General features: G+C 41.6%; 1 protein-coding gene across 2 annotated transcripts in view; it reads right to left on the reverse strand.

Moving 5' to 3' along the window:
- ARHGAP42 (Rho GTPase activating protein 42) overlaps window positions 1–27,907 on the reverse strand; it is a 160,276-nt gene that overhangs the window by 97,033 nt on the left and 35,336 nt on the right. For both annotated transcript variants that reach the window (XM_029048349.2, XM_029048348.2), the window contains exons 2-3: window positions 24,287–24,382; window positions 6,742–6,803 (exon numbers count right to left, since the gene is read on the reverse strand). In XM_029048349.2, the coding sequence (XP_028904182.1) occupies window positions 6,742–6,803; window positions 24,287–24,382 (158 nt within the window). The remainder of the gene's footprint in view (window positions 1–6,741; window positions 6,804–24,286; window positions 24,383–27,907) is intronic.

Raw genomic sequence — 27,907 nt, forward strand, 5'->3', positions numbered from 1 at the left:
ATGGGTTCTAATCCCAGCTCCTCCAAGAGCCTGCTGTGAGACCTCAGGCAAGTCACTTAACTTCTCTGCGCCTCAGTTCCTCCAGTGCTTAGAACGGTTTTTGACATATAGTAAGTGCTTAAATACCACAGTTATTTTTACTATTTAAGCACTTATTCACCTACGTTTCCATTCTCTTTCCATTTCTATTTAACCATCTTTTGTCCACCTTCCCAGTTATATTGTAAACTCTTAAAGCTGGGATTATCTTTGATCTTTATTATACTCTCCCAAGCACTTAATGCACTGTGCTGCTGCAATAGATGCTTAATTCATACAACACTCCATTCTGTTCAAACTTAGAGAATAACTGTCCCTCTCTGAGTCATGTTTTATGCTTGCCACAACGGACTAGATTGTGTGTAGGTCAGGGTTTTTTTTATGGTATTTCTTAAGCATATATTATGTCTGCCACTTTTTTGCCTGATCTGATTATCTACATCTAACCCAGTGTTTAGGACAGAGCTCTGACATCAGAAGCAGCTCTACTAGACCGGTGGAAAGAACACCTATTAACCAACCAATAGTTTTCACTGAACACTATACTCTGGGCAAAGCACAATACTAACCATTTGGGAAAGCACATTAGAGTTGGTAAAATTTACAGTCTAGCAGAACGGTTTATAATCCAGAAGGATGCAGGTTCATTCATTCAATCATATATATTGAGCACTTAGTATGTGCAGAGCACTGTACTAAGTGCCTGGGAGAAGACTGTACAACAATAAACAGACACATTCCCTGTCCACAAGGAGCTTACAGTCTAGAGTTGGGGAGACAGACATTAATATAAACAAATCACAGTTATTTAGATAAGTGCTGTGGGGCTGTGAGGGGGGCGATCCAGAAGGGAGTTGGAGAAGAAGAAAAGGGGGGCTTAGTCAAGGAAGGCCTCCTGGAAGAGATGTGCCTTCGATAAGACTTTCCTGGATTTGAGGAGGGAGGTTGTTCCAGGCCAGAGGCAGGATGAGGAGAGGGATTGGCAGATGAGATGGAAGTAGAGTGAGAAGGTTGGCATTAGACGAGTGAAGTATGTGGGCTGGGTTGTAGTAGGAGAGTAGCAAGGTGAGGTAGAAGGGGGCAAGATGATGGAGTGAGTCAGTATGTACAGAAGTACAGGAGAGACTCTGAGTACAATCTAGTCACTTCTCTCTCCAAGTGTGATCCCTTTCTCAAAATGAAAGGCCCCCCACCCCTACTTGGGGGTGCTATGAAAAAAGTGTGTGCTTGCCTGTAATTAAACTTCTTTACAACGGGTTTAAATTTGGTTTTCTCTTTAGTTTCTTACAGTCAATATACAAACACAAAGATAATCATCATCATTAGTGATCTTCATTGAGTGCTAAGTGTGTAGACCACTTCCTAAGCCTTTGGGAGAGTCCATAGTTGTTGCTTGTGCTTTTCTGTAGATGAAATTCAACTCTACAAATATCATGAAGTTACCACAGGACATGACTTTCTTGGAAGACAGCTGTGATGAGCAGGAATGACATTTTATATTTTGTATCTAAAGTTCCATTTCATCTAAGCTTTATGTTTGTAGATGGGTCTTAAAATTTCAGCTTCTAATGCCCTGACCAACATCTAGACTTCCACCCCTGCCTCTCCAAATCACCCCTTATATTCCCAGGACCTGAAAGAAAGCAGTAAAGACTTAAGAGAAATAACATCACCTGAGGGAGGAATTTAACAAACTATCCTTTCCTTTCCATTTCTTTTTTACATAGAGAGCCACGGCAATGATCAGGACAATTCAGGTCAAAATAACCGACAGCCAATGAGAAAAAGAAATGGTCTCCTTAGTTTTCAACTGAAATATTTCCAGTGGCTATTTAAGTGAATAAACGAGTGCTAAGTTTAAGTTTAAGTTTAAGTGCTAAAACGAGGCAGTTGTGTTCTCTGATTCAATAGGAATTAATGGGTTAGGGGATAGATGGTCAGAAAATATTACCATGATTACCATTTCTGGTATAAATTCCTATATTACGTGGCTACTCCGAGGAGCATGATTTGTGTGACTCATTGGTGTTGTACCTTATTAAAAATTCAACCTTCACACTATCGCTCCATCTTTTCCTTGCCATCCAAATTGCTACCACGTTAATCCAAGCACTTATCCTATCCTGGCTTGTTTACTGTATCAGCCTTCTTGCTGACTTCCCTCCCTCCTCTCTCTACTCCAGTCCACACTTCACTCTGTTGCCCAGATCATTTTTCTACAAAAATGCTCAATCCATGTCTCCCCACTCCTCAAGAACCTCCCATGGTTCCCCATTCATCTCCACATCAAACAGAAACTCCTCACCATCAGCTTTAAAGCACTCAATCCTCCCCTACCTACTTCACCTTGCTGCTCTCCAACTACAACCCAGCCTGCACACTTCCCTCCTCTAATGCCAACCTACTCACTGTACAGCGATATATATAGTCTATCTCGCTGCCTCTCGCCCACATCCAGCCTCTGGCCTGGAAAGCCCTCCCTATTCAAATCTGACAGAAAATTACTCTCCTCACCTTCTAAGCCTTATCGAAAGCACAACTCCTCCAAGAGGTCCTCCCTGACTAAGCCCTCATTTCCTCTTCTTCCATTCCCTCCTGCAAGTTGCCCTGATTTACTCCCTTTATTCACCCCTCCCTCAGCCCCAAAGCAGTACATAAATATCGGTAATTCACTTATATTAATGCCAGGCTCCTCTCTAGGCTACAAGCTCACTGTGGGCAGGAAATGTTTACCAACTCTTATTTGTACCCTCCCAAGCATTTAGTACAGTGCTCTGCACACAGTAAGTGCTTAAGAAATATGACTGAATAAATGAATGCTCTGCAAACTGTAAGCACTCAGTAAATACTATCTACCGAATGATCGACAGACATATTCCCTTCCTTAAGAAGTTTACAATCCATTCATTCTTTCAGTCTATTTATTAAGTGCTTACTGTGTGAAGAGCACTGTATTGAGCACTTGGGAAAGTACAATACAGCAGTAAAGAATGACAATCTTTGCCCATAAGGAGCTCACAGTCTTGAGGGCCAGGGACAGACATCAGTACATATAATCAGACATCAATATAAATAAGTAAAATTACAGACAAATACATAAGTGCTGTGGGGTGGGGAGAGAGGAGAAGAGTAAAGGGAGCAAGTCAGGGAGACACAGAAGGGAGTGGGAGATGAGGAAAAGTTTGGCTTAGTCTGGGAAGGCCTCTTGGTGGAGACGGGCCTTCAGTAAGGCTTTGAAGAGGGGGAGAGTCAGTGTCTGGCATGAAGGGCACAACCATTAAAATAAAATACAGACAGGGAAAGAAATGGAATATAAATGTATCGAGCACATCAAATGCTCAATAAACACTATTACTATTACTGCTCTAAGGATATGTGCATGCCTGTTTATTTGTTTTGATGCCTGTCTCCCCCCTCTAGACTGTGAGCCCCTTGTGGGCAGGGACTGACTCTACTTCTTGCTGAACTGTACTTTCCAAGCGCTTAGTACAGGGCTCTGCACACAGAAAGAGCTCAATAAATATGATTGAATGAATTAATATGAGTGCTATGGGGATGGGGTGAGTATCAGAAGTGCCTAGAGGGGTAGCAGTGACCATTTTTCACCAGAATCTGAACGGGAAAAAGCTCATGTTTTCAGAGTAATACCCCACATTCTAGAGGTCTTGGAGTCAGAATAAGGTGTTTCACAGCGAGGGCTCATAAAAACCATTGATTGGCTGACACTGACAACTTTTTCCATTTTCCAGCCTCATTCCCTCACCCTGCTCTTGCTCCTGAGAACTCTGGCAAAAACAAAAAAAAACAAAACAAAGCAAAAAACCCAAAAACAAAAAACCAAAAACCCCCTCACACAACAATAACAAAAACCGCCAAATGCTAACTCTGAAGGGGAGAATTGCAGTTTGTTTACACTTTAATATTATTAAGAGTGCCTGTTGCTTACTTATTAAACCATCTGGAAGGGAGCTGTTTACTAAAGGAAGGGCCTGTTTTCCGAAACTACAGGAGGGCGCCTAAAGACCAGCTTTTTACCAACAGAATTCCCAGGAGATACAAGGTACAATTAGTACATTAGCATAGCAAAAATAGCCGGAGATAAGGGTCTCCCCATCTTTTATCAATGTCACCCTGGCACTCCCAGGTCAATCAACTACCAGGCAATCTCACAGATTCCAAAAACTGGCTTGGAGAACTTTAATTGGATTTCTGTTGATAACCGAAAAAATTGCAACAAAAAAGACTAACTGCACATCTCATTTCATTCGACTGAAAGTGAAGTTATAAACATTTGTGCAGTCAAAAACATGCGGGTTCAGGATCTCTTTCCAATGAATATTGGTTTTGCCCCATGCAGACATGGCCAAAGATGTCAAGATCAACAACAGAAATAAAGCCTCCATCCGAAGCTGATCCTAAAGAAAGCAAACCAATCTTCTGAAATATTTTCAGGTCAACTAAAAGCAACACCCTGTACTCATGCCATCAAGAACACCACCTCCGTCTTTCACACTCAGCATTTCTTTCCTCATCCATCTGAATCCAGTTTGCAAATTATCTTATTTTAGAACTGGAATTCCACTTTAAAGCAAATAAACAAGAACAAAAGAAAGAGATTGCATTTCACATTGTGCTGTTTGGGTGAATTATTCTTATACTTCCCTAAAATACAATTTGCCTTTCTTGACAACAAAAACCTAAATCATTCCAGGATGAGCCATTGTTAGCCCCAAACACACCACCCACAAAACCCCCTAAAAGTGGTGAGAAATCCTGAAAATATAAATTGCAAAAATTAATGCCAAAAGACACGCTCTAAACACTAATGTATTTAATCAGCACAACTGAGCCTGTAAACAAGTTTATTTGAAGTGGATGAAAATATTTATAGCCTTAATGCCTGGGCAAAGCACAATCTCATAAAACATGAAACAAATCTCCTGAGACTGGAAAATGAAAATAATTCCGATTACTATTCTTTACAAGTGATCCACCAAGCTAAACTGTTGCAAATAAAACAATCTGCAACTAGTGACTAGCCACAAAGGATTAAAGGAGACTCATTCTGTCAACTGCTAGACTTTCACCCACCAGCTTCAGTGTCCTTCGGGTAGAGCAGTTTAGAGAGAACACCCAGTTTAACAACAAAATACATCTAGCCTGAAGCAAAGAAGCTGAAAAACTACTTCAGAAAATGAGGAAGTAAGTACCTCCTCCCTCTTCCACAGTGTGATTCAAACACATGATGTGGGCGGGCAAATCACATTTAATGATGCTTGCCTTCGTTTATTATTAGGGCCAAGCCAGAGTACCATCCTTTAGTCAAACAGGCAATAAGAATCAAGAGTATCTTCTACTCTTCAAAGCACTTTTTACTGAAAGACCTCCAAGCATGTTCCTATCCTTGGTGCAGCAGAATGCCCATGACTCGAAATAACACGTGAGAACTGCAGCAAAAATGGAGTGGCCTGTGCCTTTGACTTGGATGAATACTTCGGAGGCTACACTTTTCCAGGAAAGTGGTCAGGCTATTCGGATACCCCAGGTGATGGGCAATCTCCAATGATGTTGTTCTGTTTTCAGTGCAACTCCCAAGGCTTGTCTCTACACAAGTGCAGAGGACAGAGGATAAATTCCACTGCAGTATTTGACCAGGGCTTAATATGGGCCAGCACCTCACCTTACTAAGTGCTGGGGTAGATAAAAAAACAACACAGTCAGATCGGACACATTCAATCATATTTATTGAGCGCTTACTGTATGTACATCACTGTACTAAACGCTTGAGGAAAATAATTCAGCAACAAATACAGACAATCCCTGCCCTACTGGGGGCTCACAGTATTAAGGTGGGAGTCAGTACCTGTTCTTCCTCCCTCTTACAGATGAAGGAACTGAGGCATAGAGGAAGATAATTGTCTTGCCCAAGGTCACTAAACAGGCAAGTGGGAGAGGCAGGATTAGAACCCAGGTCTTCGACTCTCAGTCCTTTGCTCTTTCCACTAGGTGACTCAGAAGGTTGAAGGTAGATCAATTGTATTCACTGAGAGCTTACTTGGGAGATTACAATGCAACAGTATAATTATTGAAACTGGACTCATTTAGGAGCTTCCATAGTCTTAGCCCCTCCCACCCCCCAACCTCTAAAGACAAACATGATGCAGGACCTGCTTCCCTAACAGGTTGAGCATTGGGCAGACCACAACTGCCCTGCCTAGAGGGGAGAAACTTCTAGCCCCCTTAAGATTAGCTACTGTTGCTCTTCATTTTATTTTGCGGATTTTACTTAGTTATTCTTTTCCTCAGTGCCTGACCTAATAATAATATTCTTATTATTATTATACTACTACTAATTATGGTATTTATTGAGCAATAACTACTGGGGTAGATACAATCAGAACAGATTGATTTGATTGGAAGCAGCGTGGCTTTAGTGGAAAGAGCATGGGCTTGGGACTCAGAGGTCGTGGTTCCACAAAGACCTTATGGTCAAACATTTGGGGGTATTTAAGATTACCAAAGAATGAAGGTAAGAAATATTCATATTCACTTGAATTTAGTGTCTTTAAAATGAGGTCACAATTTAGCTGCATACAACAATTCAAATGTCTGCAAATGGATATTATGAAATGACAAGGCAGAGTCAAGTCAAATTATTTGTCTCCAAATGAAAAGAAAATAAACAAAATAATCCAAACTTACCAGTCTTCTCCTTTCTTCCTCCACAGCAATGAGGAGCCTGGCAAATTCTTTCAGGGACTGAGCTTAATAGGAAAAAGAAAATAAAGAGAGAGAGAGTATGAAACCATTTTTGTTTCCTTAAATTCTAGGCTAGATAAAAGCAAAAAGTAATTGCCATTAACAGTATTACAGTTGAGTGTGCTTAAAGATCACAAACACATTGTACACCCACTTCTCCTATAAAGTGGGGGTTGTAATCTTGATGTGGAGGCGGATGGTCAATGGTTAGAGGTTTTGGAGGAGTGGGGAAGATATGGACTGAACAGTTTTTCCAAAAAAAGGATCTCAGCAGCAGAGTGAATTATGGACTGGAGATGGGAGAGACAGGATGCGGGGAGGCAGATGTAGTAGGCAAGACGGGAAATGGTGACTGCTTGGATCACTGGCAAGCTGCCACTTGTCAGCTGTGTGACTGTGGGCAAGTCACTTAACTTCTCTGTGCCTCAGTTACCTCATCTGAAAAATGGGGATTAACTGCGAGCGTCACGTGGGACAACCTGATTACCCTGTATCTACCCCAGCGCTTAGAACAGTGCTCTGCACATAGTAAGCACTTAACAAATACCAACATTATTATTATCACCAGGGTAGCAGTTTAGATGGAGAGGAAAAAGGAGAATTGTGGAGGTGTTATGAAAATAGAACGGTGAATAGTATTTTGTGACTAATTGAATGTGTATGTGGAATGAGAGAGGAGAATTGAGGATGTTTAGGTTAAGTGTTTAGCACAGTGTTCTGCACACAGTAAGCACTGAATAAATATGCTTGAATGAAAGTTTAGGTTGTGAGTTTGAGATGGGTCCTCTCCTTTCTTACTGTCTTGCTTTTCCTTCCTTTCCCCATTCCCCTTCCCGTTTCTTTTCTTCCCTTCTCCATTCTCCTTCCCTTCTCTTCCCTTTCCCACTCACCTTCCCATCTCTTCCCTCCCCTTCTCTTCTAGCTCTACTTCCTGCCCCGCTTCAAGTTCTTAAACTAATGCTCACCTAAGGTGTCGTCATGTGGAAAAACTGAAACACAAGAGTCAGCAGAATTAATCTCACAAGAAAGGAATTTCATATGTTTGCATCCAAGGGATTATCTAGTAATTATCTTCTCTCTTTTGGGAGCAACAGTGCTAACTAAACTCGCTGGAAATGCTATGTCTATATGATCACATCATTTGGGGCTCTGTTCACAATTACCATAGCAGAAATCAAAGGATTAGTTGGAAGAATCAGAGCAATCTGATAAACACATTAATGGTCTAGGAACATGTTATAAATCAGGAGAAATAACATTTCAAAATTTGGGGGCAACTATTTCTCTAGAAAATGATCCAACTCCGGAGATCCCATTTTGGCAAGAGAGGAAAAACATCCATAATGAAGGAACATTTATATCCTGGTCGTGACACCAGCAAGCCTAGAAGCAGACATTTTACACTTTAGAAGGATTGCATGGTGCAAGCAGAGCTTGTAATGTTAATAATAAATTCTCTGTCCTTTTTTTTTTCTTGTTGTGATGGAGAGCCTCTCTTTGCAACTCTCAGCTGATTTATGACCAGAGCTGCTTCAGTAACTGTTAGAGTAATTGTTTACAAGTGCTTGACTAACAGCAGACAACTGTAAAGATAATAAACTTCTGATTCTAAAATATCCCATTTTAGCATTACAAAGCTCAATTTCTATTCTGATAGACAAGGAGTTCAAAATGGACACAGTTTTTAAAAACCCACGCAAATCATCATAGACTTCTTCTAGTTTACAATAGTTTTTGCTCACCCTACCTCACATACCCAACCTTACAAGCCCTTCAAAATATGGAAGGATTGGACCAATGGCTTTAGTTTAGAACATTTTGGAAGGTCCCAAAATTCAGCAAGATATATTTCAAAAATCCATCTGTAAAATGGGAATAAAATACCCATACTCCCTCCCCTTCAAACCGTGAGCCTCATGTGGGACAGGGACTGTGTTTGACCTGATTATCTTGTACCTACCCCAGTGCTTAGAACAGCGTTGGCCCTAAATACTTAAATAGGACAATCGGTATTGTTATTATCATAATAGAAAACTATTTGTGCATGAAAACTGCTTGTCACAAAGATATTGACCATTTACAAGTAGTTCGTGATAATATCTACTTTTCATATTCAGGAAAATGCAAACCATGACTAGGTTTTATTTCCCCTAGACTATAAGCTCATTTTGGGCAGGGAACGTGTCTACTAATTCTCTTGTACTCTCCCAAGTGCTTAGTACAGTGCTCGGCACATAGTAAATACTCAATAAACACTACTGATTGATAGGTCAGGACGTAAAACAACATTAAAACGATTAAGATCATTCAGTACTTCCTGGATTGGGTCTTGTTATCTCATCCAGGACTTTACCACAAATCTTCCTGAGCGATTCGTAAATCTCTTCTCTCTCACACCACCCCACCAGCATGGCTCAGTGGAAAGAGAATGGGCTTGGTAGTCAGAGGTCATGAGTTCGAAACCCAGCTCTGCCACTTGGCAGCTCTGTGACTGTGGGCAAGTCACTTAACTTCTCTGTGCCTCAGTTACCTCATCTGGAAAATGGGGATTAACTGTGAGCCTCACGTGGGACAACCTGATTACCCTGTATCCACCCCAGCACTTAGAACAGTGCTTTGCACATAGTAAGCGCTTAACAAATACCAACATTATTATTATTACCCCACCTCAGCTGGTAGTGTCAGTTTTCAGTTGTGAGTGTCGGGGTTCCGAGGGGGTAGGTTTTTATGGGGTTAGAGGGAAAAGTTCTAGGAAATCAGGAAGCCACCATCTGGGGGCTTGGCAGCCCTGACAGGAAAACCTAAGGTCTTGCATAAAACCTGTGATGAGCAAATCTGGGAGTCCAGCTCACAAAGCTGTGAGGGCCATTATGCCCTAAGATCCCTTGTGGGGGGCGGACCCCCTCTGGAGGCCACCATCTTGTTTACTGCCTGTCCTCACCCTCCATGTTTCCAAAGACATTTGCTCACCTTAACGGACACACACGCACAACTCACAAGATAAGCCGTCCCTTGGGACTCACTTTAATTACAGAACAAATTCATTATGTCATTAGGTTCTTCTAGTGTTCGAACAGCAAACCTGGTTGTAATTGAAAACTTAACCCCGGTGAATTTAATCTAGACTCTAAACTTGTTGTGGGGAGGGAATGTGTCTGTTCATTCTTATATTGTACTTTCCCAAGTTCCTAATACAGAACTCTGCATAGAATAACTGCCCAATAAATACAATTGACTGACTAATGACCTGAAAGACCCCTGGAAGGTATTTGAAAACTTATTTTCAAAGGGTCCTCCTACAGGCTTGGTGTATTGGCATGCTGGGGAAATCTGGCTCAGTGTTATGAAAACACTGGAACATTTTCAGAAATGGCACTAGTGGTCTATTTTAACACTATTTTCGATGATGGGGGGAAAAAATCAGTGCCAACACCAACCAGTGAATAAACTAAATGGCCAAGCAGTTTGATGATAAAAGGCACCATTAACCAAAGCAGCTGAACTGAGTTAGAGATTACCAGAGACCAGTTGAGTCAAGGCATTAATCTGTGGAAGCAGAAGAGATAAGAATGTAGTTTTAACTGAGTACAATAAACAGCTGTAATCATTTAAAAAATACATCATCCTATCATCCTGTTCCATAGGGTTGACACCAACTCTCCCATCCTTTGAAGACAGCCATAAATCCAACAATTCTTACGACAAAGGGAAAGGACTGAAAAGACTGAATTGGAAATTGAGTTTTGGTGGGCTTGGTTTCCATTCTCTCATTAAAACTTCTGTCATGCCCATGTTGCATGTGTAAATTTAAGAGTGAGAGTCCAAACATAGAATTCTGCACTGAAAACAGATATAAAAATTAACTAGAGCAGAAGAATCTATGCTTGAATATTTGAAAACCAAGGGCAAGCAATGTGTCTGTTTATTTTCATATCGTACTCTCCCAGGTGCTTAGTACAGTGCTCTGCACTCAGGAAGTACTCAACATATATGATTGAATGAATGAATGTAAATGACACAAATGACATCATCTTTCAAAACAAAGATTCTTTTCTAACACTTTGAAGGCACAAAAAAGGCAGTTGGGGTGACACAGGACAAGAAAGGACCTGGTCAGCATTCTTTCCTGGTATTCTTCAATAAATAATAACAATAATAATAATAGTCATTTTTATTGGGCACTCCCTATGTCCCTATGCTTGCACATGCTAAGTTCTGGCCTAAATACAAGATCATCAGATTGGACATAGGACCTGTCCCATAATCTAAGAGGGAGGGGGAGGGGGAACAAGTATTTTGTCCCCACCCCATTTTACAGAAAAGGAAACTGAGGGACAGGAAAGTTAAATGACTTGTCCACGGTCAAAAAGCAGGCAAGTGGTAGGGCCAGGATAAGAACTCAGGTTTCCTGACTGCTGGCCTGCGTTTTATCCATGAGGTTATTGATACTGTTTCCAGGGGTCTGAAGGGCAACCTCAAAGTTCCACTGAAGGATCATTATCTTTCAGGACTAGGTTTAGCTCTATGAATCAAGCAAAAACTCCTCACTATTGGCTTCAAAGTTCTCCATTACCTTGCCCCCTCTGACCTCACCTCCCTTCTCTCCTTCTACAGCCCAGCCCGCATACTCCACTCCTCTGGTATTAACCTCCTCACTCTGTCTCATTCTCTCCTGTCCTGCCATCGGACCCCTGGCCCACATCCTACCTCTGACCTGGAATGCCCTCCCACCTCACATCTGCCAAACTAGCTCACTTCCCTCCTCAAAGCCCTACTGAAAGCTTACCTCCTCCAGGAGGCTTTCCCAGACTGAGTCCCCCTTTTCCTCTGCTCCTCCTCCCCTCCCCATCGCCCCGAGTCCCTCCCTCTGCTCTACGACCCTCCCCGCCCCATGGCACTTGTGTATACATGTACATATTTATTATTCTATTTATTTTATTAATGGTGTGTATATATCAATAATTCTATTAATTTATATTGGTGCTGTTGGTGCCCGTTTACTCGGTTTGATGTCTGTCTCCCCCTTCTAGACTGTGAGCTCATTGTTGGGTAGGGACTGTCTCTATTTGTTGCCCAATTGTACTTTCCAAGCACTCAGTACAATGCTTTGCACACAGTAAGCGCTCTATAAATTTGACTGAATGAATGAACTCCCAAAGACCAACTCCCTCTTCACTGTGGGAATGAAACAGCCAGAAGGGAATGCATTTTCAGGCTGGGATGTCGGAGAAAGGTCTTTAACTGAATTGCCCAAGAGTCTCTCTATGGATTAGCTCAACTGGAGTCCTGAAAATAGCTAGTCAACATGGGTGGTGAAGATTGGAGTGGCAGGGAACGTGTCTGCTAATTCTATTGTATTGGACTCTCCCAAGTGCTTAGTACAGTGCTCTGGACTTAGTAAGCACTCAATATACACCATTGATTGACTAATTCAACGGTGGATATCCTGGCAGCCGCCTGCTGATCTCTCCCAAGCACTTAGTACACAGCTCTGCCCACAATAAACGCTCAATAAATACAACTGACTGCTTGATTGATTGATTGGTCTAAGGAGCTAGGCACAGCGGTGACACTTTGATCAATCAACCAAGGTTTCATACAGTGCTCGGCCCATAGTCAGTGCTTAACAAATACCGCAATTATTATTACCTAGAGGACCCCCGAAAAGAAAGAATGGTAAGTAGTGGCAAAACAGTGGATGCCCTTGCATTATCCCTCCTCTCTTGGATACCAGCCCCTACTATTTTTTCCAGATGACACCTCATCACCACTCCAGGGACCTCAACCAATCATCTTTCCAATGCAATAGTAGCATAAAAGCAAACTCCCAGTCACTGACTGGCTTGTGACCACCCCCTTATAATCAATCTGGGGTGATCCTCCTCTAGACTGTAAGTTCCTTGAAGACAGAGAACATGTCTACCCAACTCTGTTATACTGTACTCTCCCAAGCATCTAGTTGTGTTAGTGATCAGTCCTGATGAAATTTATTTAAAAATCCTAGTGGCTTTGAGTTCTTTCCCCCCCCACCCTTTAAGCCAGACTGCCAAGCACAACATGCCTGATCATGATTGAAACCAGGTAATTCTGCTGCAACAATTAATATTGCATAATAAGCCAAGAGCCTTATGATTCTTTGTACTGGCCAAAGCAAGTTTCTCATTTTATTATTTTATTTTCAAATGGGGGGGGGGGAATCCTTGTAGTAAAAATGGCCAGAAGGTATTTCATTAAAAGAAGCATGAGTCCCAATTTATAAGAAATTATTTTATCTGGGCTGTGTAGATTTGGCATTAAAGTAATCCAAGAAGAGAGACTATTCAAAAGGATTAATCTCAGGCACTTACAGCGTCTGGTAAAGGTGATTCACTTAGTAGTTGCTTTGAATCATTCTTAACAAAGCATAGGAAGTTGCACCTTAATCACTCAATCTTGTCTTCCTTCCAAAGTAGTGGTGGGGTGTAGGAGTACTTTCATAGCCTGGTTCTTGTACAAAAGCTATTTTTACCCTTAGTATCTTTCTTATTGTCATGATGGAAATGATGTCTAAGAAGCAAATTTCAACATGCAAACACAATTGTTTTCCTGCTCTATTTGTTTGTGGTCTCCCTCACAATAAAAACAGGTCTCCAGCTGTTCTTCCTGGAACCTACCCAACTCTGGCAACACATTGCTTTTCTTTTTACTCTCTGTCAGTGAAATTACTTGAAAGAAAATATATGGGAAGCTTTGTTAAAATGACCTATTACCCATGGAAATATGCACACTTATGCAAACAGTAAAGAACAAAAAAATCCTACTTTTTAGCCGGCTGAACAAGAAAACTAACACAGACTTTGAGGTGTGTTTTTTTTTTTTACAAAACAGCTGGAGATTTTGAATTGAACTACATCGATAATAATAATTGTGCTATTTGTTAAGCACTTACTGTATTCAACGATGATACAAGCAAATAGGGTTGGACACAGTCCCTGTCCCGGATGGGGCTCATAGTCTTAATGACCATTTTACGGATGAGATAACTGAGGCCAGAGAAGTGAAGTGACTTGCCCAAGGCCACACAGATGACAAGTGGCGGAGCTGGGATTAGAAACCATGAATTGCTGACACCCAGGCCCAGGGTCTATCCACTATGCCATGCTGCTTCCCATGGTTCGATGGTTATTTTATAAAATCAATGGAATAGCTTGTCTTCATTGCATTTTTATATTGGGTGAGTTAGATGCTTTAAAAGTGATATCTACCCAAGCCCTTAGCTTGCACCCTGAACTGATTTATAAAAATGGGGAAAGAAGGCAGGACCCGAAAATACAGTGTTTCGAATTGGGTCTGATCCAGGAAGGCTGGATGAATTCACATCCTTCTCCGGGGCAGACCATGGCCAGGACAATACACTAAAAGGGACACCAAAGATTAAAGTGTAGCAACCATGCAATAACCTAAAGGACTCCACATCCTGCCATCATTTCAAGCCAGAAACTCCCACTAAGATTGCTTTCAATTGACTTGCCATGAAAATGATCCAATCTTTGAAAATTATCTCATAATCCACTCACAAGCAAACTAAAAAAACTGTGATACCTTACAAAAAATTTTTTTTCTAGGATCAGGGTCTTGATTCAGAGTAAATTTGGTATGATTAATAAATATAGACCCTGCATTCCTAAGAGGCCACAAACAATTCACTCACCCAGATATCCCACTTCTATGGCAATGGGTAAGTCAGTCCCCATTGACAAGATATTCTCTATTCTAAAATATTGGTATCAAAGCCCCAAACGCTAGTTCAGGTCATTTTCAGAGAACCACATCATCAAATGAAATACCTCCTCCTCAACCTCACCTCCTCCTCCTCCCTCTTTGTGGCTTCAAACCCCAAAGAAACTTTGTAGAAAAGCCAATAAATTACTTCCTGAACTGACAGAAAAAAATGTCCTGGAACTACTGACATGTGCTGGCAGGTCACTAACTACAGCTGAGCATTGGGAGGCACTCACTAATCTTTCATCTAATATTTCCCAGCCACTAGGAACCTAAAGTCTCACATCAAAAATACGTGGTCATTATTTAACTACCTTTAAAGGTAACACAGCCTGATTCTCCACAAAGCCCTTCTTGTGGTCAGGTTCTTAAAATGTTACAATATAAATCAAAATCAGAGGCTCGCTTAGAAACCAGGTTTGACACACTGGCATTGAGACTCATCTTTCATATCCCGCCAGAACATCACTTTGCAACCTAAATATGCTAGTTTTACCCTGGCATAGCGAAAGAGTATTAAACAGATACAAAATACGGTGTGGAGTGATTTAATCTTACACCATTATTAATAGAGAAGCAGCGTGGCTCAGTGGAAAGAGCACGGGCTTTGGAGTCAGAGGTCATGAGTTCAAAGCCCAGCTCTGCCACTTGTCAGCTGTGTGACTGTGGGCAAGTCACTTCACTTCTCTGTGCCTCAGTTACCTCATCTGTAAAATGGGGATCAAGACTGTGAGCCCCACGTGGGACATCCTGATTCCCCTGTGTCTACTCCAGCGCTTAGAACAGTGCTCGGCACATAGTAAGCACTTAACAAATACCAACATTATTATTATTATAATGCACACAGATTCCTTGGTTTAAGTTTTTTTTCGTGATTTCCTTAATAAGGAAGCGATAAGCAAACAAGCTTGTGGAGTCCAAGAGTTAAAAATGGCCAAATTGGCAGTGCTAGTTTCTCTCTTAGATCCATCACTAATTGGGGATTTGTACAGTAGCTAAATTTTTACAGTCACTTTGTAAAATGGGTACACAGTTTATTTCTGGAATTTTGGAAGGCTGCACAGTTCAACCTCTGAATGCACCAAGGTCCTTGGATAAGAAAAACAGAATATTCCCATATTATGAAATAATGCAAGCCTTTAATTCCGAGTTTTTCTTCTTGGACTATTCTCCCCACAGTGATGAAAGAATTACTTCCTGGAATGCTTATCCTGTCCTAGAGCAGTGTGGTTTTAGATGTGAACAAAAAGACTATACTTATGAACAGCTACAACGGGGCAAAAACAGGGAAGGGCAGTTCCAGAAACAAAGATATACTTTTCATATTCCTTTTACTCAACTTTTACATCCACATTATCCCTGCAGACATTATACTATTTGGGAATTGCATATAGACCATAGAAAGGTATATCTACAATTTAAAATCTATTTTTTCAAATCCACTCAGACATACACACATCAAAAATCAACAACACTGTCTTCAAATTTATAGGACAGTGATAAATTGCATAGCTCTTTTCCACATGATAAGTGACTGGTTTCAAGGGGAACAGAAAATAGTATTGTGATGGCACCAATAGATTCAAAGTCTCAGTTGTACTCTGTTACAGGCTATTTGCTGAGCTTCCACTGAGTTCATGTAATCGTTCATTTAGTCGTATTTATTGAGCGCTTACTGTGCCCTGTAATAAGTGCCTGGGAGAGTACAATAAAATAATAAGCAGACACATTCCCTGCCCATAACGAGTATCAGGGGGATGAGATATATACTCAAGAAAAGATGGCCCCCACTCTTAAACAGCTCTAGAGGAAGAGACCAGGCTTTGAAGGTGGTAGAGTAATTGGACATGAGAGAGAAAGCATTCCAGGCCAGGGCAAGATGTGGGTGAGAAGATGGCCGTGAGATAGATGAGACTGAGGAGCCAAGTGTGTGAGCTGGGTTGTAATAGGAGAGTAGTGAGGTGAAGTGGGAAGGGTCAAAGTAATTGAGTGCTTTAAAGCCAAAGGTAAGGAGCTTCTTTTTGAGGTGCAGGTGGATGAGCAACCACTGAAGGTTCTTAACAAGTGGGGAAACGTGGATTGTTTTTGTAGGAAAAAGATCTGGGCAGCAGAGTGAAGTATGGACTGCAGTGGGGAGAGACAGCAGGCTGAGAATGAGCAGTCAGAGAGATTCGAGGAGAACCAGGAGGACAGCTTCGATGAAGCCCACGTTGGATAATGTTTCCAGGAGAAGGGGATGGTCATCAATATCAAAGGCAGCTGAGGGGTCGAGAAGGATTAGGATGAATTATAGGATTATATGAATAAATATGGTGGTTGTCTATAAACCTCCCAAAATCTATTCAAAAGGTCTAATACTCTAATTCTGTGTTCCACAGCACACGAAGCAGTGTGGTATAGTGGATAGAGCATGGGCCTGGAAGTCAAAAAGACCTGGGTTCTAATCCCTGATTCTGCCATAAACGCCACCGTGGGAGCACCGAGGTCTCTCTTCCTGAGAAGCCTGCTATCGGACTCCACTGACCTGCCTCCGGGGTCACTGTCATCTCCCCCTCCCGGACATCAGCACCTCCTCCTAAGGACACCGAAGCCTGTCCCCAACCCCTACCTCCGCCACAGGCCAAGAAGCCAGTCAGAACCTCGTGTATCTCCCAGATGACCCCCGAGAGTTGCTCTCTCTGCTGACCATCCAACTCCCCTGGACTGGGACCCAGCCCATGATCACTAGAACCACCCCTCGAAGCAACCTTTAATCTGCCCAGGTAGCCAACCAGGGCCCTGGGACACTGTGGGACATCAGCCCCTTTCTGATCTCCCATCCTCCTGTCTCTCCCCACTTCAGTCTATACTTCACTCTGCTTCCCGGCTTATCTTTCTACAGAAACGCTCTGGGCATGTCACTCCCCTCCTCAAAAACCTCCAGTGGTTGCCTATCAACCTTCGCATGAAGCAAAAACTTCTCCCTCTTGGCTTCAAAGCTCTCCATCACCTTGTCCCCTCCTACCTCACCTCCCTTCTCTCCTTCTACAGCCCAGCCCGCACATTCCACTCCGCTGGTGCTAACCCTTTCACTGTCTCGTTCTTGCCTGTCCCGCCGTCGACCCCCGGCCCATGTCCTACTTCTGACCAGGAATGCTCTCCCCGTCGCATCCACCAAACTAACTCTCTTCCCCTCTTCGAAGCCCGACTGAAAGCTCACCTCCTCCAGGAGGCCTTCCCAGACTGAGCCCTGCCTTTCCCTCTGCCCCTCCCCATTGCTCCTGCTCCCTCCCTCTGCTCTACCCCCTTTCACTCCCCACAGCACTTGTGCACATTTGTATATATTATGTATTACTCTATTTTATTAATGATGTGTATATATCTAGGATTCTATTTATCTATTTTGATGGTATTGATGCGTCTACTTGTTTTTGTTTTGCTGTCTGTCTCCCCCTTTTAGACTGTGAGCCCATTGTTGGGCAGGGACTGTCTCTAACTGTTGCCTAATTGCACATTCCAAGTGCTTATTCCAGTGCTCTGCACACAGTCAGCGCTCAAGAAATACAATTGATTGAATGAATCTGCTGTGTGACCTTGGGCAAATCACTTAACTACTCTGTGCTGCAGTTCCCTCATCTGTAAAATGTGAGTCCCACGTAGACCAGGGACTATATCCATCCTGATTAACTTGTGCCTACCACAGACTTAGAACAGTGGTTGCCTAACAACCTCCGCTCCAAACAAAAACTCCTCACTCTAGGCTTCAAGGCTCTCCATCACCTTGCCCCTTCCTACCTCTCCTCCCTTCTCTCTTTCTACCACCCACCCCGCATGCTCTGCTCCTCTGCCGCCCACCTCCTCACCGTCCCTCGGTCTCGCCTATCCCGCCGTCGACCCCTGGGTCACGTCCTCCCGCGGTCCTGGAACGCCCTCCCTCCTCACCTCCGCCAAACTGATTCTCTTTCCCTCTTCAAAACCCTACTTAAAAATCACCTCCTCCAAGAGGCGTTCCCAGACTGAGCTCCTCTTCCCCCTCTACTCCCTCTGCCATCCCCCCTTTACCTCTCCGCAGCTAAACCCTCATTTTCCCTTTTCCCTCTGCTCCTCCACCTCTCCCTTCCCATCCCCACAGCACTGTACTCGTCCGCTCAACTGTATATATTTTCGTTACCCTATTTATTTTGTTAATGAATTGTACATCGCCTTGATTCTATTTAGTTGCCATTGTTTTTACGAGATGTTCTTCCCCTTGACTCTGTTTATTGCCATTGTTCTCGTCTGTCCATCTCCCCCGATTAGACTGCAAGCCCGTCAAATGGCAGGGAATGTCTCTATCTGTTGCCGACTTGTTCATCCCAAGTGCTTAGTACAGTGCTCTGCACATAGTAAGCGCTCAATAAATACTATTGAATGAATGAATGAATGAACAGTGCTTGGCACATAGTAAGCGCTTAACAAGTACCATAATTATTCTTATTACCTAATGTAAAAACATAATGAATGTACTTAACTCCACTATCCGGATATCTGGTGCCCATTACTTGTGAAAGAAACATATTCCATGAAGCCTTGCCCTGTTTTTGACTTCTCCAGGCTTCATTTCCATGGTCTTGTACTGTCTATTTGACCGGATGCAACCCTTTAAAACATCTTCAAAGATACTCAATGACATGGGAAACTGAGCATTTGAACCCACAAATGAAAAACATAGAAGCTTGAAAGTAAAGAGTTAATCAAATCACAATTGTGTTTTTCCAAACCAGCCTTAATATGCTCTGTAAAGGATGAGAAGCACCTGATGGTGTGCCTGAACAACTGAATAATGCTTGAATGGGGGTGGTTTGGGGTGAATTCTTAAATAAAGAGCAGGAAAATAAAATAGTACACATCATTTCAATTGAATGACTGAGGGCTATTAAAAGTAAATATATGCTTCCTGTGCACAGTTCAAAAGAAAATTGGTTTTGAATGAATAACAGAGACTTAAAATTGACTCCCTTTCATACTGTGCTTCTGAATTTGGGAAACGAAAGAGAACTGCAGAATTGTAAACTGGAGTGTAAACTCCTTGAGGTCAGGGAGAATGCAATGCATTGGCAGACAAGATTCCAAGTGTTTAGTATAATGCTCTGTGCAAAGCAAGCACTCAAATACCACTGAAAATCTACTAGACCAAAAGTTCCTTGAGGTCAGTGATCTTGTCTATTAACTCAACTGCAATGTACTTTCCCAACTGTTAAGTACAGTGCTTGGTACAAAGTAAGCCCTCAATCAATAATATTAGCTGACTGACTAACAGAGCTGTGACGCACGCAGGAGTTATGTTGGCATAGGTTTTCTCCTAATTTACTGAGTGAAAATTGAGTTTTGTTTCCTTTAATTCATTCAGATACTTGGCCAAGTCAGATGAACAACTTAAACTTTTTGAACAGCTTCTTGTCTCAGCCTTGGAGTTTAAGGGAGTTAAAACTCCCCTGTGCTGGGCAGCAGTGGCATGGGAGAGACTCGAGGGCAGAGACAAGTTTACTGCACAGAAGGAGGCAATGGTAAACCATTTCCAGATTTTTACCAAGAAAACTCTATGAATACGCTACCAGAACAATTGCAGATGGAGGTGGGGGGGTCTGGGAGAGAGGTGTCCATGGTGACGCTATGGGTCGGAGACGACTCCACAGCTTATGACAAGACAAAAGGGTTCAACCTTGTTTGAGGGCAATGGCTATATCAGCATTCTCTTTCCCTCTAAAAATGCAAATCTTTCCCTCCTGAGAATGGGCCTGAGACTATCTACTCATACCACAAGTTCCTATACTATTAGAAATTGTAAAAACCATTAAATTGCAAGCTCAAGGGTGGATTGCATCTTTCTTACTGCAGGCATCTTACTGCACTGCATTCTTCCAAATGCTTAATGTTGAGCTCAACAAATACCACTGCTTCCTTGATGGAATGTAGGACAATCATGTGGAATCACATGAGTGGTGTATGGGCCTGGGAGTCAGAGGAACTGGGGTCTAATCCCAGCTCCGTCACTTGTCTGCTGTGTGATCTGGGGCAAGTAACTTCACTTCTCTGGGCCTCAGTTCCTTTATCTGAAAAATGGGGATTCAGTACCTGTTCTACCTCCTACTTGGACTGTGAATCCATGTAGGTCTGATTATCTACACTAAATGCAGTACGTGGTACATAATAAGCACTTAACCAATACCACAATTATTATTCTAAGCTAATTTGACCAAGCAGACATGGAGAGCTTCTTTTCCCAACATTAGGTATGAGGGTTTGCAACCACTTTGCAACTAAAAGTGATAGCCGCTAAAACTGTGGAGAAAACAGAAACCATTGAGAACTAATGGAGTGGTTTCAAGCATTCATATCAAAATCTTACTAATTTCATATGACAAAATCAGGTGTGCTGTTTGCTTTGACTTTTGACTATCACTTAAAATTAACTGTCACCATGAAGCTCACTGTACTTCCTAACATTTGCCTTCTTTGACACTGTCACAATAATATTAGTCCTTCTGATGGATAACGATGTCAATTTCATTTGGGACTGGACAACCATGATAATAACAAATATTGTTGCTTTTCCATCAACTAGGACTATGAAATAGAAATCTGCTTTAAGAATTGGAAACATTACTGCTTTTAAAAACTCTTTTCTTCCTCTACCCTCTGTGTTCTTTGCCAGTAATTTAATGGATCACAGTACATTTTGCAATTTTCTACAGTATTTCTGAAAAAAAAAGCCAAGCTCTACAGTAATTTGGCTACTGCCTTTTCGTCTTTCACCCAACAAGACATTGTATAAGAAACATTGTTTCCCAAAACCAGGTTTGAAATGAATAGCCACACTGCAAACACTACTAAGGCGAGGAATATATACCAGCCAGGCCTAATGACTGTTAATCTATACACATGAATAGAGGGAGGGAAGAGTGTGTATGAGAGGAATCGTTTATGGAAATTCATAAACAAATAACTGATGAAATCACCATTAACTGAATTAGGAAAGTTGTGGTGTGATATTTAACTAGCAAAACCAACTCGAATGGCTCTCCCACCAGACATTTTAAAAGGGATTAAGAGACAGGAAAAAACAATTTTATTTTTTTTTAGAAAAATCAATTTATTGGACCCTTGTTGAAAGCTAGAAATAGAAACTAAGGGCTTGATTTCCAAAGGTCAAGAGAGGAGCTCTGAAAACTAGCACCAAAATAAATAGATTTTAAATTACAGTACACACTGTACAATTGGAAGCTGGCAAAAGAAATGTGTTTGGCATATAGGAAGTGATTAACATGGCACAGTTATTAATTATTCTCTATAAAAGTCTTGTACATGCCTACTAAAAGTCTGACGTTACTTGAGATGTGTTGCAAGTCTTTGTACAGAAAGTTAAATTTAGGAAGAGGCTGCATACACATCTACACACGCACACGCCGATAAACAAACCTCTTACCCTGAATCCCTGTTAGACTGGAAGCTGCCAGAGATTAGGAACCAGGTTTTAATATTTCTATTGCATTTTTTTCAGCATAACTTAAGTTGATGTTGAATCCAAACAAAAGCCTTAATTGGCCCTTCTAGGATTGTGAGACAATCATTTTAAATATTTCTTAAAAACTCTCCCCATCATAGTAAATGTTTAAGTTATATTAATGATTTTTTTTTAAAACTGGGAGCATGCAGAAAAAAATATCTACTAGTTCTCAACATTACTTCATTATAATCATTAATTTGCTGCCATCCCAACACACTACGTTTCTTTAAGAATATTCAAAAAAGGTGAAATATGAAAAGATCTATTACAAATTAAATTGTCAAAATAATCTGTTGGATTCCAGTGAACAGTGACTCACTAACAACCTGGTAAATTTTATTCAGATCTTGAGTCGCCACCTGTTAAAAATGTGACTTTATTTTAGTTAGAATAGACATTCCAGCTGATGAATGTAAACACAATCAAGACAGGGGAATCCTGACCATTTCACTCAGTCAGTAAGCACTAGGCCAGTTACAAGATAAGATGACAGGACCCAGTTTTGTCTCACATGAGGCTCACAGTCTAAGATGGAAGAAGAATAGGTATTTAATCATCATTTTATAGTTGGGGAAACTGAGTCACAGAGTAGTTAAATGATTTCCCCAAGGTCACACAGCAGGCAAGAGAGACGTAACCAGGATTAGAATTCAAGTCCCCCTACTCCCAAGCTTGTGTTCCTTCTACTAGGCCTCACTGCTTCCTAATCGATACTACCCAGTCCGAGCTTCCCTAAAATCACTCTCCTCAGCCACTGAGACTTCGTAAACACTACTGGTGTAAGAAAAGAAAGGAGAAGAGAAGAGTGGTGCCTGGGGAATAGAATAAAAAGAGAAAAACAACAACTTCATACTCTAGTTGTTCTTGGCGTTTCTAGTCATTTTGGCCATTGAACTGTCTGTTAGGGCCCTGCCTCCAGTAATACTAACACTGTCTCTCATGGGTGGTCTTCTAAAGCAGCCACATCTTTTATCTAGTTCTCTCCCACAGTCCTTGACCTCTAAATTTGACTTTTTTAGGCATGATATGCAATCGGACATTACCAATTTAGGTAGGGTTGACTCGATCCAGTTAACTGTTTCCTCATTCCTTGTTGTCTCCCCTTTGACCTGTTTGAATATAATCATTTATCTCCATTTCTTACTAAGATTATTCACCCTAAAGACCCAAGGAGACTGCACCTTGGGTAATAAATTATCAGTTCTGAGATATGCCTCAGAGCATAGCCTTTTCAACCATTAACGTGATTAATCTTTTAATGGAGATTGATCTATATTGTTAAGCACTGCTTTCATCCTTTTATTTTTTTAAATAAAAGACTGGCAGAAAATCATATGGAGCTTTTGGAACATTCTCCTTAGCCTTCCAAATAACCAGTGACCCAAAGTGAGCAAAAATTTAGGCGGAATTGGAAGTCAGAAAAAAGTGGATTTTATTTTTTAATTTCATGATTATTACTGTGTTTATTAACACTGTCAAACTGGGATAGATCCAAGTTAATCACACTGGACACAATCCCTGTCCCATAGGGGCCTCACAGTCTGAGTAGGAGGAAGAATAAGAATTTACTCCTCATTTTCCAGATGAGGAGTTAATAGCAGTGTAATGGTGGCTCTCAGAAATCTGCTAACAACTGATATACGGTAGCATGAGTAGTTGAGTTTCTAGGATAATCCAAAAACTCATTTGAGCCAGTAGATGTCATCTTGCACTCTATTAGGAGTTTCATTTCCTGATTAAGTGCAAATGCCTTGTATGATGGTTAAGAGTACATTGGTAGCAGGGGAAGGAGGAGGGAATGAGGAAAGAGAGGGAAAAACAAAGAGTGGCCATTTTATTATTCCCATTTATATCCATTATGGCTCCCCTATGAAACCTGAGACACTGGAAATATGAGTCCTTTCTCCACAGTAACACAAAAAACTACAAAACCTGCTCTAGAGTTAAATTCTTTAAAAATCAGATTCCCTATCTCTTTTTACCCTAGAGGATGTAACCCTTCTCTCCAGCATTTATTTGAAGAATCACCTTTATTACTTTACCAACTGCAAAGAGGACTTTCTTCTGCCAGTTGGACTTAAAATACTTTTTTTGGCTGCTATGACCACTTCAATTTCAATGAAACTAAACCATCTTGAAAAGAGCACCAAGAAAGTCTATTTTTTAATTATTACTACTTCTGAAAATAAAATAGGCACTTACCAATACTAATTTCATCATCAGTTTCAGCATCACCAATGCACTCAAATTGGAAGTCTTGCAGTGACTGTGAAAATTTCTGTACTGCCATGGACAGATCTATGATTAAAAAGAGAACATTCAATTAAGAAAAAAATTATTCAAAATTTTTCTCACTGAACTTTGTATTAGCTTTCAACTTCAAAGTTGTGCTTTTGGACTATATTTTGGAAAAAAGGAAAATATAAAAATATTTTCTCAACACTCAGAAATTCAGAAGTCAGGTCAGCAAGTTACGCAAACTCAAACTTTGGAATAATGGAAGTCTAGAGAATATGAATTATGGTCTTGTACTCTATATTGGCAGGGTACTTATTGACCACTCACTGGGTGCAATGTAATAATAATAATAATAATAATAATAATAATAATAATAATAACAGTGGTATTTGTTTAGCGCTTACTATGTGCCAAGCACTTTTCTAAGCACTGGGGTAGATACAAGGTTATCGGATTGTCCCACGTGTGGCTCACAGTCTTAATCCTTGCCTTGCCCCTTCCTACCTCTCCTCCCTTCTCTCTTTCTACCGCCCACCCCGCACGCTCCGCTCCTCTGCCGCCCACCTCCTCACCGTCCCTCGGTCTCGCCTATCCCGCCGTCGACCCCTGGGTCATGTCCTCCCGCGGTCCTGGAACGCCCTCCCTCCTCACCTCCGCCAAACTGATTCTCTTTCCCTCTTCAAAACCTTACTTAAAAATCACCTCCTCCAAGAGGCCTTCCCAGACTGAGCTCCTCTTCCCCCTCTACTCCCTCTGCCATCCCCCCTTTACCTCTCCGCAGCTAAAGCCTCATTTTCCCCTTTTCCCTCTGCTCCTCCGCCTCTCCCTTCCCATCCCCACAGCACTGTACTCGTCCGCTCAACTGTATATATTTTCGTTACCCTATTTATTTTGTTAATGAATTGTACATCGCCTCGATTCTATTTAGTTGCCATTGTTTTTACGAGATGTTCTTCCCCTTGACGCTGTTTATTGCCATTGTTCTTTTCTGTCCGTCTCCCCCGATTAGACTGTAAGCCCGTCAAACGGCAGGGACTGTCTCTATCTGTTGCCGACTTGTTCATCCCAAGCGCTTAGTACAGTGCTCTGCACATAGTAAGCACTCAATAAATACTATTGAATGAATGAATAATCCCCATTTTACAGATGAGGTCACTGAGAAGTTAAGTGGCTTGCCCGAAGTCACACAGCAGACAAGTGGCAGAACTGGGATTAGGACCCAAAACCTCTGACTCCCAAGATCGTGCTCTTTCCACTCTACGCCACACTGCTTCTCTAGCATGCATATTAACGACCTTGACCTTGGTGCACTATCAATCTCTCTAGTGAGGATGTGGCTGCTGATGGAGTTGCTATCATGGGCATTTTGTCTCTAAGACGGAGTGGATGAAAAAGGCACAGAATGACACACTCCATGTCCTCCTGTACTAAGAGCATTCCCCATATTACTCATAAACAGGTGAAGCCCACAGACCTGAAGGAGAAGGTATGGAGAAATAAAATAACTGGTCATTGGATGTTTTCAAAGTGGCAACAAATTGAAGAAATCTTAAAATTCAACAAAATTCTATTTCTCCCCTTTCTCTTCTGTCATAGAGGAGATGCACTCTCTCCCCTAGACTCACCTCTTCTCCCTCCCCACCCACTTTCTCTCCTATCTCTGTGCCAGAAGAGTGGGTAGAGTCCACCACTGGGAAATAAAATATTTGCAAAAGCACTTCCTCCCTTCCACCTCCCACTCTCCAATGCACACAGTGGCTCCAAAGGGAGGGAGGAGGCCAACGTCGGAAGATCATCAGTAGGGAGGAAAACACGAGGTTTGGGTTAGCTCATTGTCCTCCAGAGTATCTTTGCGTTTTGGATTTTATCTCCCTGCTAAAACTGAGCCTTGACAACCAGGACCAAGGGTCCTGCCACATGTACAGGTGGAACCAAATCGAAAGTGATGTCACCAGCTTGGGGATGCAACTTTTAGTGATGTAGAGAAGCAGCATGGCATAGTGGATAAAGCACGGGCCTGAATGTCAGAAGGCCATGGGTTCTAATCCCCGCTCTGCCTGCTGTGTGACCTCAGGTAAGTCACTTTACTTTTCCGTGCCTCAGTTACCTCATCTGTAAAATAGGGATTGAGACTGTGAGCCCTACAGGGCACAGGGACTGAGTCCAACCCGATTTGCTTGTATCTACCCCAATGCTTAGTACCGTGCCTTACATATAGTAAGCACTTATAAATACCATAGTTATTATTATTGCATTGCTAGTATTTGGGAAATGTTTGTCTGACAACGTAAGACCAGATGGATCTAGTGCAGTACTGTGCCAGAAGAATAATCCATATGCTTGCAGGAAGGTTCTGATATATTGAGTTCCACAGGGAAGGTTCTTCTTAAAGTAACCCTAGTGATGCAAGAGAAGTGGATGTAACTTAAAAAATCACTTTTTAGGAGGTAGAAGCTGCTGTAGAAGCAGCGTGGCCTACTGGAAAGAGCTCAGGTCTGGGAGTCAGAGGACCTGAGTTCTAATTCTGGCTCTGCTGCTTATCTGTTGTATGAAATTGGACAAGTCTAGGCATCTCTGTACCTCAGTTTCCTCATCTGTGAAACGGGGATTAAGACTGTGAGCCCCATGTGGGTCATGGGCTGTATCCAACCTGATTAGCTACATGTACCCCAGTGATTGATACAGTGCCTGGCACATAAAAAGCACAAGTACCATTGAAAAAAACAACAATCAAAAATAAAAACAATGTTGTTGAGGGCTAACCTATGCAGAGCACTGTAACCAAACAGAGTAAGTGGACCTGATTCCTGTTCTCCAGGAACTTACTGTCTAGTGGAATTTATACTCTCGAAGTCGTCCCCACCTATATTATAGGTAAGGTTTATCATCAATGGCATTTATTGAGCACTGACTATATACAGAGCACTGAACTATATTCATCACTAATTGGAAACCTGAATTTATTGCTAATCTTGTCTCCAGCTCTAACTCAATGTGAAATGTTGAACTCTTTCAACATATTTCTCTGACTGCATGTAGTAGTAATAGTATTTACCAAGGGCTTACTACATTATTAAGATATTCTGGCTCCATCTCTTAAGAATAAACAATGGTTCCTAAATCTGGTCTGAGGCTTAGGCAAAACAAGTGGCTCCAAATCAGTTTAAATGTGGATTTTTTTAGACAAATTTATTGAGCACTTAGTATGTGCAGGACACTGTTCTAAGCACGTGGGAGAGTACGATATTACAGGGTTGGTGTTTTACTGCTGTTTGACAATCTTTAACTTTTTTCACTCAATTTTAAAAGCCACAGTGAGTGGTTAGTTCATCATGCAGCACCATTTTTCAAGTTGTCATTTTATTTGAACCAGGAAGACTCATTTCACAGGATAGTGTACAAAGCACTCAATAAATCATCAATCATATTTATTGAGCGCTTACTAGGTACAGAGCACTGTACTCAGTACTTGGGAGTATACACTTTAACAGAGTTGATAGACAAGTTCCCTGTCCACAGGAGCTTACAGTCTAGAGGGAGAGACAGATGTTAGTAAATTATGGATAGGCACTTACATTCTGTGGG

This window comes from Ornithorhynchus anatinus, chromosome 20 (genome assembly GCF_004115215.2).
Source record: "Ornithorhynchus anatinus isolate Pmale09 chromosome 20, mOrnAna1.pri.v4, whole genome shotgun sequence".
NCBI classification, from domain to species: Eukaryota; Metazoa; Chordata; class Mammalia; order Monotremata; family Ornithorhynchidae; genus Ornithorhynchus; species Ornithorhynchus anatinus.